Genomic DNA, 13,417 nt, shown 5'->3' on the forward strand with positions numbered 1-13,417 from the left:
AAGTGTTCTATTCTACATTATTTTATTTCTGCTTGTCTGCCATGGAGTTGTCCAGGAATGACAGCAAATTGACGTTAACAATGCTGATTCCACTTCCTTTTTACCCGATTTTTACCACCCCCCCCCCTCAACCCCCCCCCCCCCCCCCCCACCAGTCCACGGCAGTAAATATAAACTTTATCTCGCATCAATCTCTCGGCGCTTGCTCAGTGCAGGATGTGCCTGGTTTCCTAACCTGCACCGGTGTCATGATATGTTTGGTTTCAGGATACATGGGATAGGTTTACCTTCAGAGCCTTTCCTATGAAGGAGGGCTTATCGTGTGGCCACTGTTTACCAAAGTGATAATCACTCAGAGCAGCTTTGCATTATGCGTTCGGGATTACAACGCAACTCATCGTGCAAACTCGACAGACGATTCCCAGGTTGTGTTAACCTCACCACCTCCCACCCCCCATATTATTTTTTCTTTAATAATCAGCAATGACCTACTGACACTTATTTGATTCACATTAAATCATCAAGGCACGGTACCATTAATATCTTCCCCCTGGCCCCCCCGTTATCCCCCCCCCTATACACCACTCCCCCCCGCCCACCCGTCGTTTCTTTAACACTTTGTGCCTAATTTAACTTCGAAAGTAATGAACATAAATTGTCCATGTTGACTTTTTTCATTTGTTTCACGATATGTATCTATTGCCAAGTGGTTATGCTTAATTATTAAGTGTTCATTTTGTAATTATCATGTGTTCGTGTTAGATTATGGTTTTGGCGCTAGTAAGCCGAAGACAAAACTGAAAATGAGTAATTAACACTGTCAGTTAACATTATCGCTGTGAATTACACAGAACACGTGTTAACTACTTATTTTCGCGTAATATTGATAACCTTAGGTTTTGGTGCTAGTAAGCCGTCATAGATCTTGCCCAGCCGTTTTCATGGAATAAGATCTTACGGCATAGATTTGAAACGCATATCAAAATGCAACAATTTGACAGATTCCTGTTCAGAATGGGATGTTTTTTTAATGAATTAATGTTTTTTTAAGCCGTCCGAAATAATTAGCCGAATCGTTTCCACAAGAAGGGCACTGCTTTGGGAAGTGATGTCAGTGCATGTTTGTTTAATTTCATTTTGTTATCATTTTTATATTTAGTCAAGTTTTGACTAAATATTTTAACATCGAGGGGGAATCGAAACGAGGGTCGTGGTGTATGTGCGTGTGTGTGTGTGTGTGTGTGTGTGTGTGTGTGTGTGTGTGTGTAGAGCGATTCAGACTAAACTACTGGACTGATCTTTATGAAATTTGACATGAGAGTTCCTGGGTATGAAATCCCCGAATGTTTTTTTCATTTTTTTGATAAATGTCTTTGATGACGTCATATCCGGCTTTTCGTGAAAGTTGAGGCGGCACTGTCACGCCCTCATTTTTCAACCAAATTGGTTGAAATTTTGGTCAAGTAATCTTCGACGACGGGGTTTGGTATTGCATTTCAGCTTGGTGGCTTAAAAATTCATTAATGACTTTGGTCATTAAAAATCTGAAAATTGTAAAAAAATAATAAAAATTTATAAAACGATCCAAATTTACGTTTATCTTATTCTCCATCATTTGCTGATTCCAAAATCATATAAATATGTTATATTCGGATTAAAAACAAGCTCTGAAAATTAAATATATAAAAATTATTATCAAAATTAAATTGTCGAAATCAATTTAAAAACACTTTCATCTTATTCCTTGTCGGTTCCTGATTCCAAAAACATATAGATATGATATGTTTGGATTAAAAACACGCTCAGAAAGTTAAAACAAAGAGAGGTACAGAAAAGCGTGCTATCCTTCTTAGCGCAACTACTACCCCGCTCTTCTTGTCAATTTCACTGCCTTTGCCATGAGCGGTGGACTGACGATGCTACGAGTATACGGTCTTGCTGAAAAATGGCATTGCGTTAAGTTTCATTCTGTGAGTTCGACAGCTACTTGACTAAATATTGTATTTTCGCCTTACGCGACTTGTTTCATTTTAGCCTTGACATCAACCAGTGTCAACATGTTTTCAAACTCCAAAAGTGTTTAACTTTTAAGCTTGGTAAGGGATGAATCTGGGACCGTGTGATGTCTTTCGGCTCGTGTGTATACACCTGATGTTACCTAGCTTGTAACTGATGACACTCAAGAAGTTGCTTGTTCCTTTCAATGCTTGTTATTCTCTCTGGTGCCAGGAGATTGGTTCCACATGACTCTTTTTGCGCGTGTATGGATTGGGTGCGATTACGTCCCTTTGTTTCTCAGGTCATGATACACAAGCTACATAAGTAATGAAAGGCCTAATCCTCGTGTTGCATCTGTCTGTCTGTTTGTGTGTTCAGTTTGCCTGTCTGTCTTGTGTATGCTTGATTGTGCCTGTCTGCCCGAGTGTTTCGATCCGTCTGTTTGTCTGTGTGTCTGTTGCACGCACGCACGCACGCACGCACGCACACACACACACACACACACACACACACACACACACACACACACACACACGCATGCACCCACCCACGCACGCTCGCACACACTCACACACACACATGCATACATACAAACCGTACACACACACACACACACACACACACACACGTATACACGCACACAAACACACACACAGACACGTACACACGCGCACACACACACACACACACACACACACACGCGCGAGCACACACACACACACACACACACACACACGTGACACACAAACACACACAAACACACACACACACACACACACACACACACACACACACACACCAGCGCGGGCACTCACGCACTACATGCACATAAACATGTCTATTTAAACACATTCACAAGTCAAGTTTATATTCTGTGAAATAGTGTACAGACAGCCATCTCAACACAAAAGAATAAAAAATAACATATGTTATACAAAGGTATCGTAAATTCGTGCAATACAGACAATGCACTCTAATAGCTTAGCACAGTTTCTTATGGTGAGTTCGAACTATAAACAGAAGACATTCTTTCAATGTAATCTAAAGAAAAATAGCACTTAAAAAAAAATTGTGGTTTTTATTTGTAAACAACAGTAGCTTGGGTTCTAACAACACAAATATGTAACCATTATGTCCACACAAAAAACACTAACAACACCAACAACACCAAAAACAACAACAACAACAACAACAACGACAACAACAACAACAACAACAACAACAACAGGTTTTTTCTAATATGGTTAACTACCACAAACACTCTGGGTATAATATTCCCGATATAAGGATGTAGCTGTACCGCAGAATAAACAAAGATTTCTTGCGCAGATTCACACAGGCGTCAATCATAACATGAACTTGTGATTTACAAGATGGTTTACACAACAAGAACGTTATTTTTAAGCAAAACAAACAAACAAATAAATAAGAAACGAAAATGTTAAAAATATTTACAAGAAACATGTGTATTTTGAGTAAATAGTTATAGTTATAAAAAGTGTCTTTGTTTATGTCTTAATAAAATTTGATAATACATTTGCATATACAATCTCTGTGTGAAGAACAGGTGAATAAAACGTGGAGAATAAAAACTTGAATAAATACGATATTACCTTGCGATCACTTACTCATCCTAGCCTTTTGCAGTATAATCTACAGACAAGTAACATTTTTTTTTTAACATGATAGATAGTGGGTGGTAAGTGAGTACAGTAGAACCCCCTTTTAAACGCGCAAAAAAAAGGAGGAAAGAAAAATATTACCCCCCCCCCCAAAAAAAAAAAAAAGAAAAAAAAAAGAAAAGGAGTCTCAGACATTCATTAAGAGACAAAAACAATCTGAGAAAACAAGGTCTTCAAAAAGGGAAACGTCCTACATCTGGAGGTCTTTAAACAGGGGTTCCACTGTAATACTTCGCTGACACCAACGGTATCCACTGTCCACCTGTATGGTTTATATACAATAGAAACGACAACAGTCAGATATTGTTCACACTTAAGGAGAAGACACACCCACCAACTAAATCCACAAGTAATTATCTCCTGCAAGAAGCAAACAAATAAACAAGGTGACTTAAGTTAATGATGATTTAATCGATTAAAAATCTAATTGCCCGTGACCTGATTTTGTCAATCAAACAAAACGTTCAAGCAATGGAAAAAGACATGTACCAAGCTTGATAACAGAAAAAAAGAAAATGTTGACAAAAAATACTCAGCAATAAAACCACGAAGCAATCAATGCTGATAAAAAAAGCAATAATTTCAGGTATGGCACAACTTGTAAACTCATGCACAATATATATAACAGAATTTAACATTAACACTAATGACAGAGAAGTCATATTTAATGATAACAGTACATTTCAAACACGATTATCACCAATATAGATATCACAAGTATATATGTGTATACAGTTACTGTGGCTAAAATAATACATTAATAAAAATAAAATTAAAAGCTCGAAAATGTTAACACATGTGTCTTCTTGAGGGTGTGAAACTGCAGACTTTTCTGACCAGAAAATAACCAGTAATCATACACCAATGTTTTCAATGTCCTTTCAAAATTCTACGCAGTAATTATTTCTGGTTCTCATAAAAATCAGCATCAAAATGTATGTTGGCCATCATCAAATGGACCGATTCATTTTTGTGTACAGCCAGTTCAAATAAGTTCTTATCGCCATCAGTGTTGTTCGAATTTTTCAAACTCCAGACTTAAACGCTAACAGTCCACAATGAAATCTGATACGTACGCAATCATGATGTGATTGTGAATCTTCATTGGACGTGCAGTGGACACGAGGACAGCTCAGACGAAAGGCTTGCAAGAAACGACGTTAGACGAGTACCATTAGTGTTTCTGTGAATGGCAGTTTTCTTTCTTTAACGCTCTTGTCCACTTTCTTGCACCTCGTCCTCTCTCTCAATCCTCGCTTTATTCTTCGTTTTCATAAACAGATATGTGTCCAAACTGTCGAGCCAGGGTTGAAAAGCTATCGTCAAATCGGTATAAAACTATGTTGTGATCGAACGGCCGATTGCCCTTCTCTCTCCTGAAGTCGGGCATTACAACGGAGACCTCAGCGTCTTGCAAGCCGTTTTTTGGCCAGTACACGACGTAGTCTATCGGATCACCACCCGGTCGGTCTGCGGTGAGGGTATAATCGTCCAACACCACTCCGTCCACTGCGTCCAACATCTCACGAGCTTTCCCTGATGGGAGATTGAAGTCCCCGCCGACAATAACCATGGCACAGCTTTTCTCATCTTTCAGCCGTTCGAGAAAGCGAAGCAGACGTTTAAAGCAAGCTTGCTTGGCTTTCAGATCCACATCGTTCGACGGTCCATGCCAGGATACTAACAAGATCTTCCCCATTTGGATACCTGCTTTTGGTGTCAACACGCATGCCGTCAGTCGAGTAATAGTGAAGGCGTTATCGGTCACTAGACCGGCCTCTTGAACGGCCTCTTGAACGGCCTCTAGACCGGCCTTTAGACCGGCCTCTAGACCGGCATTTCGACCGACCTCTAGACCGTCCTCTAGAACGGCCTCTAGATCGGCTTCTACACCGTCTTCTAGACCGACCTCTAGATCGGCCTCTTCAACGGCCTCTCGACCAGCCTCTAGACCGGCCACTAGACCGACCTCTAGACCGGCCTGTAGAACGGCCTCTAGACCGGCCTCTGGAACGACCTCTAGACGGGCCTCTATACTGGCCTTTAGACCGGCCTTTAGACCGGCCTCTAGACCGGCCGTTAGAACGGCCTCTAGACAGGCCTCTAGATATACCTCTAGACCGGCCTCAAAACCGGCCTCTAGACCGGCCTCTAGACCGGCATTTCGACCGACCTCTAGACCGGCCTCTAGACCGGGCTCAAAACCGGCCTCTCGACCGGCCTCTCGACCGGCCTCTCGACCGGCCTCTTGGCCGGCCTTTACTAGTAGAACCCAAGTGTCGCGGTTCACCTGCTCCAAGAAGCCAACATCCACGTAGAAAACATTGTACTGCATATTGGTGGTTTCATAATACACCCCTGCCTCCTTTTTGAGGCGAATTGTCGGGTAGATTTGCACGTTCCGCCGCACGTAGCCTAAATCGTAGTAGGGGTTGTTGTTATCAAAGTACACTTCTGCTTTCCTTTTAGCGCGAGTTGTCGTGCTTTTTTGCCAGTGCAGTTTCTCACACAACTTTCTGTGCTTGCTCACGTTGATGTCGTCGTTGGCGAGAATGAAGAGATCGGGATAGTTCTCATCGAGAATACTTTTCAGTATCACGTCCATGCATCTATAGCGGTCTGGGGCTTTCACACGGATTCCCGTGTCGCTGAGGTCGCTGCTGTGCGTATTAAACAACACTATATTCAGCCGGGGAAAATCGTTCGCCATGGCCGTTTCCGTGAGGCAAGATTTGTGTCAGTACCTAATATGTTGTGTCCACAACTGTGATTTAAAAAACGACAGTTCAGATAGCTATGATAGCATTGTCTGAGGGAGCAACACGAACACACACAACTTATATGCCGACGACAGTTCCTGAACTGATGACTTGTTATTACCTCATGTGCTCAGGCTGTATTTCATAAGCCGGGATAAAAACGCAGGCGTTCCTTCATTAATTATTTATGAAGTGTATTGCCTACTCAGTTTTGTGATATGATATCTTGCCGCCGAATGTTCGATTGAGAATCAATTCCCACTTGAGGTTTGTCGCCAAGCCTCGTAGCAGGTAAAACATCGAAGTGCAGAACACAGCAACACACTATCAACCGTCTTTTTGAGAAGTAAACTTTTTAGGCACACACTACTTCCTTTTCTAGTTTCCCGAAAACAGTCTTGGTGTTTTTATTCCTCGTGAGGTAAGGCCTGTTTGTGTAATTCTTGACAGAGAGACGCGAGTACAATGACACAATTTACCAAGGCTTCAATTAGTAACCATGCTGCGTAGACTAGCAATTCGGTTCGGTCTGTGGTTTAAAGGCGGACACACCCACAATCCCCAAACTGAATGCCTTGTCGCCGGCTAGCTGACGTATTCAGGTACGATAACAACAGAGACACTTGAAAAGCGCAGATGCACCGTCACTAGCTATATTTAGCAAGGACATATAAAGACGACGCCATGCAGTCCAATACAGGTTTTCTTCTATATATAGCAATACGTTTTCCTCCATATAGCAAGCACATGCGCATCCTGCCCGATATGAATAGATTACTCAGAATAGATGGTGTCTCAAATCGAGACACCTTGAAATACGCCATGATGAAATCAATGTGAAACTGCTCTAAAACACACACACACACACTGTTGCAGTTCCACTTTTTACCTTGTGTTTTAGATACAATATCTAAGAACACACCAAAGTTATATTCAAAACTTTACAACAGTCATGCTTCAAATCAATCTCGTAAAACACTGATGATTTATATTGATGAATAATTTATTGGTTGGTAATATTTCCGGATTCTTTAACAAACTATTTCTATTTTAGATCTAACGAATTTGCGTTCATAGTTAATTGTTCTTGCATTGACAGCTAGTTTAGGTCGAACTGGACTTATCTCAACTGGGCTGGTTAGTTATAAAGTCCGAATGTCCTGATGGAAGCCTGGATTCACATGATGACCATAGTATTGACGAACTTGATGCAGATCACTTGATGATGATGATGATTAGTAGACAAACTCCTTTTGCTCCTCGCTGGTGGATCACACTGGTGGCGTAGCTTGATTAGTTCACCCTTATCCCAGCGGATCCTAGACGCTCGAACCCCTGGATCAAAGGTAATACTTGTTATTAACAACGGTATCCTAGGATCAAGGTTAATTTTGATTTCTTGCCCTATCTTCATGTCGGGCGGTTCGCAGACAAACCAAGCATGGTTACTGAATAAAATACTAGATCTATATGCCGAACTAACTTGCAGCATGTACGTTTATGATTAACTTCATTAAACATTCTAAAACAAATATCATATGCGAATAGATGTGAGTGTATAATAGCTGTTCCTTGATGGGCGCTCGATATTACAACGACACCTTACCTCTTGATGCTCCTTTCCGGACACTACTCTACGAGTCTGTGCGGCTGCGGGTTACATCTCAGGCCTTGGGATGGTAGGTTAGGTGCAGGCGGCTTTTCATCGGTGGTTACACAGGATTCTTGTTCCCCACTTGTAGCCTCTCAGTACCCGGCAAATAGTGACCGTAATGGTTAGCGGTTCACGTTTCCTTCCTCCAAATAACTGTTTTCATCCCACGATGCAACTCCATGAGTTACGTAAATTCGCATATTAATGACGCAGTAATGACGTTGATCCAACATGTAGATTCTCATACTAGTGACGTCATTACTTCGTCTCCAAGGTCTCGTAGACTCTTACCCTAATGGTGCAACAAAATATTTCAGTCTCGGCTAAACAAGAGTTGTTTGGAGTTGAGTCGTAACATAACCCCGGGGGGTGGACAAGCGAAATCTTATTTCGTTTCCGTTTATACGACTCAATATACAATACAATACAATACAATATACAATATGCATACAATTGTTTCCACATTTTGGAGTAGATCCGCATGAGCCTGTCGCGGCCAGTTTGGCCTCACTACTCCAACGGGGTGGACAAATTTTCCTTCTGGACTCTGAAGCTCAGTTGATGCGACTCAAATAGTCAGCACCTAGGTTGTCCTTTCCTGGGATGTAGTTGATTGTGAAGGAGTATGGTTGCAATTGTAGCGACCATCGTAACAGACGAGGGTTTGTTGGATTCCTCTGTAGGCATTTCAAGGGTTGGTGGTCTGTCTCCAACACAAAGTGTCGTCCGTACAGGTATCTTTCAAACTTCTGTACTCCCCAGACTGTTGCTAGACATTCCTTTTCCACAGTCGCGTATCGGGACTCAGCCCCGAGTAGCTTCTTCGACTGGTACGCTACGGGGTGTAGCTTCTCTCCATGTAGTTGCATCAGTACCGCACCGATTCCTCGGTCCGAAGCGTCAGTGCGGAGAACGAAGTCCTTGCCGAAATCAGGCATTTTCAGGACTGGTTTTTCACTGACCATTCGTTTGAGTCTTGCGAAGCTCTTCTTTGCCTCGTCACTCCATTTGAGTTTGTCTGGCAAGCTCTTCTTTGTCATGTCGGTGAGCGGCACGACCACAGTCGAGTAGTTTTCCAGGTATTCTCGGTAAAACCCCGTGAGACCCAAAAATGCGCGTAGCTGTTTCTTTGTAGCTGGCTCTTTGGCGTTCACGATCTTCACTATTTTATCGTCTTCTGGCCACCTCTCTCCATGCCCGATTTCATGGCCAAGATACGGCAATTGGTCGAATCCGATGTAGCATTTCGACGGTTTTGCTGCAAGGTTGGCTTCTTTGAGCCGCTGAAGGACTGCCTTCAGGGCTTCCATGTGTTGCTCCCACGTCTCGGTGGCTATCAAGATGTCATCCATAAAATGGTACACATCGTCCCGGTTGAGGGGACCTAGCAACTTCCTCATCATCCTGTTGAAGATGCCAGTGGCGGTCTTCAACCCGAAGGGCATGTTCACCCATCGGAACTGGCCTCGTGACGTCACAAACGCGGTTTTGTCTCTGTCTTCCTCGACAATGGGTATTCCCCAGTAGCCACGCGTGAGATCTAGCTTGGAGAAGTACTTGGCTTTTCCTAAGCTTTGGAATAAATGTTGAACGTCGGTGATGGGTTCCCCATCGAACACCGTGACATCATTCAACCCACGGAGGTCCGCGCAAAAGCGGTACTTCCCTTCTTCTTTCTTTTTGACGAGAACAATGGGTGAATTGTAAGCTGAGTTGGCGGGTTCGATGACTCCTAGCTTCAACATCTCTTCGACTTCATTCTCCACCATCTTCACATACGCATGTGGAATGGGGCGTGGTCTTATATAGACCGGTTTCTTGTCTGTGACCTCGATTCGACACGTAGTCAGATTCGTGGTGAGTGGTACGTCGGTCAGATTATCTAGTCTGTCCGCGCAGATCTGTCTCGCTTCAGTTCGCTGTGACTGAGTGAGTTTCTCTGAAAAGTGCACGTGGTCTAAACCTTCTGTGCGCTTTGTCTCAAATGTTGGGATAGTCCTCTGACTGTCCAACCTGAAGATGTCGTCGTTAGTGGTTTCGTCCTCTTCTACCACTACTGAGACGATCACTTCTTCTTCTTCTTCTTCTTCTTCTACTACTGCAACCGGAATTGTTCCATCGGTGACAGGTTGCTCACGTTCGACGTAAGACTTGAGGAGGTTGACATGGAATACTTTTTCCTTCCTCCTTACTTGGACTTTGTAGTCGAAATCATTCAACTTCTCTAACACTTCAAATGGACCTTGCCAAGTGAGTTCCAGTTTGTTTGTTTTCAATGGCTTGAGAATCAGGACTTTCTCTCCTGGTTTTAGCGACCTTGGTTTGGCTTTACGATCGTAATATTGAGCAGATCGCACTGAGGCTTTTTTCAGGTTCTCTCGAGCAAGCAAACAGGTCTCTTCGATCCTCTCACGAAGGTTCACTACATATTCCGCAGTGGTTTTGACCTCATCTGAGACGCTCTCATCTGTCCAAATCTGTCTCAAGAGTTGCATTGGTCCTCTGACAGTACGCCCGAACAACAGTTCGAATGGCGAGAAACCTAAACTCTCTTGAGGAGTCTCGCGGTATGCGAACAGTAATGCAGAGATGAACGTATCCCATGCTTTGGGCTGTTCTATGCACATCTTTTTGAGCATGTTCTTTAACGTGCCATTCATTCTCTCGCACAAACCATTTCCAGCTGGATGAAATATCGCAGAGGTTTTCCTTTTGATGCGGAGGAGTTCAGTGACTTCCTGCATCAGAGTGCCTGTGAACTGGCTCCCGTTATCAGTCAGTATTTCACTTGGGATACCGAGTCTAGTCCAAAAATCCCACAAAGCATCGGCTACTGTCTCGGCGTGGATGTCCTTCAACGCGACAGCTTCAGGGTAGCGGGTGGCAAAGTCAACCATGACGAGGATGTACCGTTTTTTGTTCTCGGACATAGGAAGAATAGGCCCGATGATATCGACTGCTACTCTTCTGAAAGCAGTCTCGAACACTGGCATCTTGCCCAATGGGACCTTCTTCGTAAGGTGTTTTGGCGCGGATCGCTGGCAAGCGTCACATGACAAGCAGTAGCGGCGGATCTCAACACCACAGCATGGCCACCAAAATTCGCGTCTAATCCTTTCGGCGGTACGACGCTGACCTTGGTGTCCTGCCATTGGATGATCATGGCCGAATGCGAGCACCTTACTACGGAACGATTTGGGAAGAATAACCTTCAAAGACTCCTCTCCTTTCCGATTGAACGTCGACTGGTACAAGATACCATTCTTTTCCACGACCCTCATGTGGCCTCTCTCTTCTCCGGTAGCAGCTTGTTTCCTGATGCTGTCTAACGAAGGATCTGTCTTCTGAGCCTCGCGTAAGTCCTTTGGAGTAAACATATCCGATGTTGGCTCCCGGCTACTTGGCTTACTCGCAGATTTGTCTCTATCATTGTCCAATTTGGACTGTGCTCTGGTATCTACGGCCCCAGCGACTGTCTCAGTGCTGTCGTGATACCAGGCAGGTTCTCTGACAGGGAAAATCGGTGTTTTCCTCCTGTCGTTCTGAGTTCCATGGAACTCCCCTATGAGCACCGGCATTATGGGATCCGCCATGACCACGACTTCTGTCTCTCCGCAGAAGAAGGGCGAATCCACATGAATGATCGCGGTCTCGCAGTACCGGACTTTACTTTTGTCCGCTAACGTGGTCCTCTTTCTCTGACCAGTCATTTTGTCGGCCGGCACAAGATGTGCGGCCACCACAATCGAGCTACAGCCCGAGTCTCTCAGGGCGTTCACTCGTTTGCCGTTGACTTTGACGTCAACTAGATCCGAAAACTTTTTTGTGGTGCAGTCTTGACACAATTTATCTAACGGGGATTTTCTTCCCTGTGTTTCGCGTCGGACATCTTCAACCGTCACAGCTCCGGCGGTGTTGCCTTTTTTCCGTAAGGGACAATCGCTCGAACGGTGTAGACCTACGCGACAATAGAAGCATAGTCCTGCTTCTCGGAGTTTTTCGCGTTCCGCCGGTGTCAAAGAAGATCTTTTACCTTGTTGAGGTGATGGTTTATGATCCTTCTCAAAACGTTTCGTTCCGTCCTGAGGAGTTCGCGTTGGTGTCGGTCTCAATTTATTTTGGCTTCTGTTCAGCTCATAATCGGACGCGAGTTTTCCCATCTCCTTGGCATTGATCGGGTTCCGGTCTTTGACATGCACGGCGAGATCGGAAGGCATTGACTGCAAGGACTGCTCTCGCAGGATCAAATCGGTTAATCCTTTGACAGTTTTCTCGCACGGATCAAGCTCGATCCACTTGGTTAGGTACCGATCGAGTCTAGTGATGTGTTCTTTGTAAGTTTCCGCGGGATTACGTCTAGTATTGCGGAATTTCATGCGATATTGCTCAGCGGTGAGCTGGAATCCTTCAAATAACGCGCTCTTCACCTTTTCATAGTCGTCAACATCCTCATCGTCCATTTTGGACACGATGGTACGGGCCTTACCTTTCAAGAAGTATATCAGCCGGGAGGCTTTCTTTGATTCGTCTAAATTCATATCTCTGGCATAGTGTTCAAACTGTTTGAGCCAGGATTCAACGTCATCCTTGTCATCAAGGTAAGGGATTTTGGGAATGAAACGGGGATCATGGTCATGTGAGGATTGGGAAGGATGAGCTGCGTTTTCATTCGTGTTCATCTGAACCTCGCTCTGAATGCGCAGCTCTTCTATCCTAAAGAGTCTGTCTCTCTCATTCTCTTTGAATTGGCGCTCATCTTTACGCTCTTGAGCTGCTCGCTCATGTTCACGCTCTTGAGCTTCTCGCTCATGTTCACGCTCTTGAGCTGCTCGTTCTTTATCCCTCTCCCCTTGGACGAATGACTGTAGTTCCTTTCCCTCCAAACCCAACTCTTTCCCCATGGTGATCAATTCCTTGATCGAACTGACGCTGGGACTTGATGGAACGGCCTGCTCGACATGTCCGTTCACAGGCTGAGCGGCGTGGCCGTCATCACCTAGATCGGTGATATCAATCAGATTTGCTCCTTCTGTATATTCTGGGTCTATGCCCACGGTTGACGAGAATCTGGTGTAGTGCTGATGATGTCTGGTATCAGCCATTTTAGGTAATCCCTCAAAATACAAAACTTTGGTACATCCACTCTTGGTGGTACTCTAATATGGAAGACTCTTACCCGCAGGTATTGTTCAACCTTTCAACACTGGTACAAACAATGTTACACGCGCACGTGATTTTTCCTACACCTGTCCTTCGTCTCTATCTTGAACCGAAACGACTAACTAGGACTTAGCGGTGTGTCGCTGAGTAAGTTGCCTTACAAA

At 44.0% G+C, this 13,417-nt stretch overlaps 1 protein-coding gene across 1 annotated transcript; it reads right to left on the bottom strand.

Annotated features, from left to right (window-relative positions):
- Positions 1 to 8,647: 8,647 nt before the first annotated feature.
- Positions 8,648 to 13,195, bottom strand: LOC138955769 (uncharacterized). The gene has a single exon (XM_070327306.1). It carries the CDS (start codon positions 13,193 to 13,195, stop codon positions 8,648 to 8,650), a length of 4,548 nt encoding a protein of 1,515 aa, XP_070183407.1.
- Positions 13,196 to 13,417: the final 222 nt, after the last annotated feature.

This window comes from Littorina saxatilis, unplaced genomic scaffold (assembly GCF_037325665.1).
Source record: "Littorina saxatilis isolate snail1 unplaced genomic scaffold, US_GU_Lsax_2.0 scaffold_1187, whole genome shotgun sequence".
NCBI classification, from domain to species: domain Eukaryota; kingdom Metazoa; phylum Mollusca; class Gastropoda; order Littorinimorpha; family Littorinidae; genus Littorina; species Littorina saxatilis.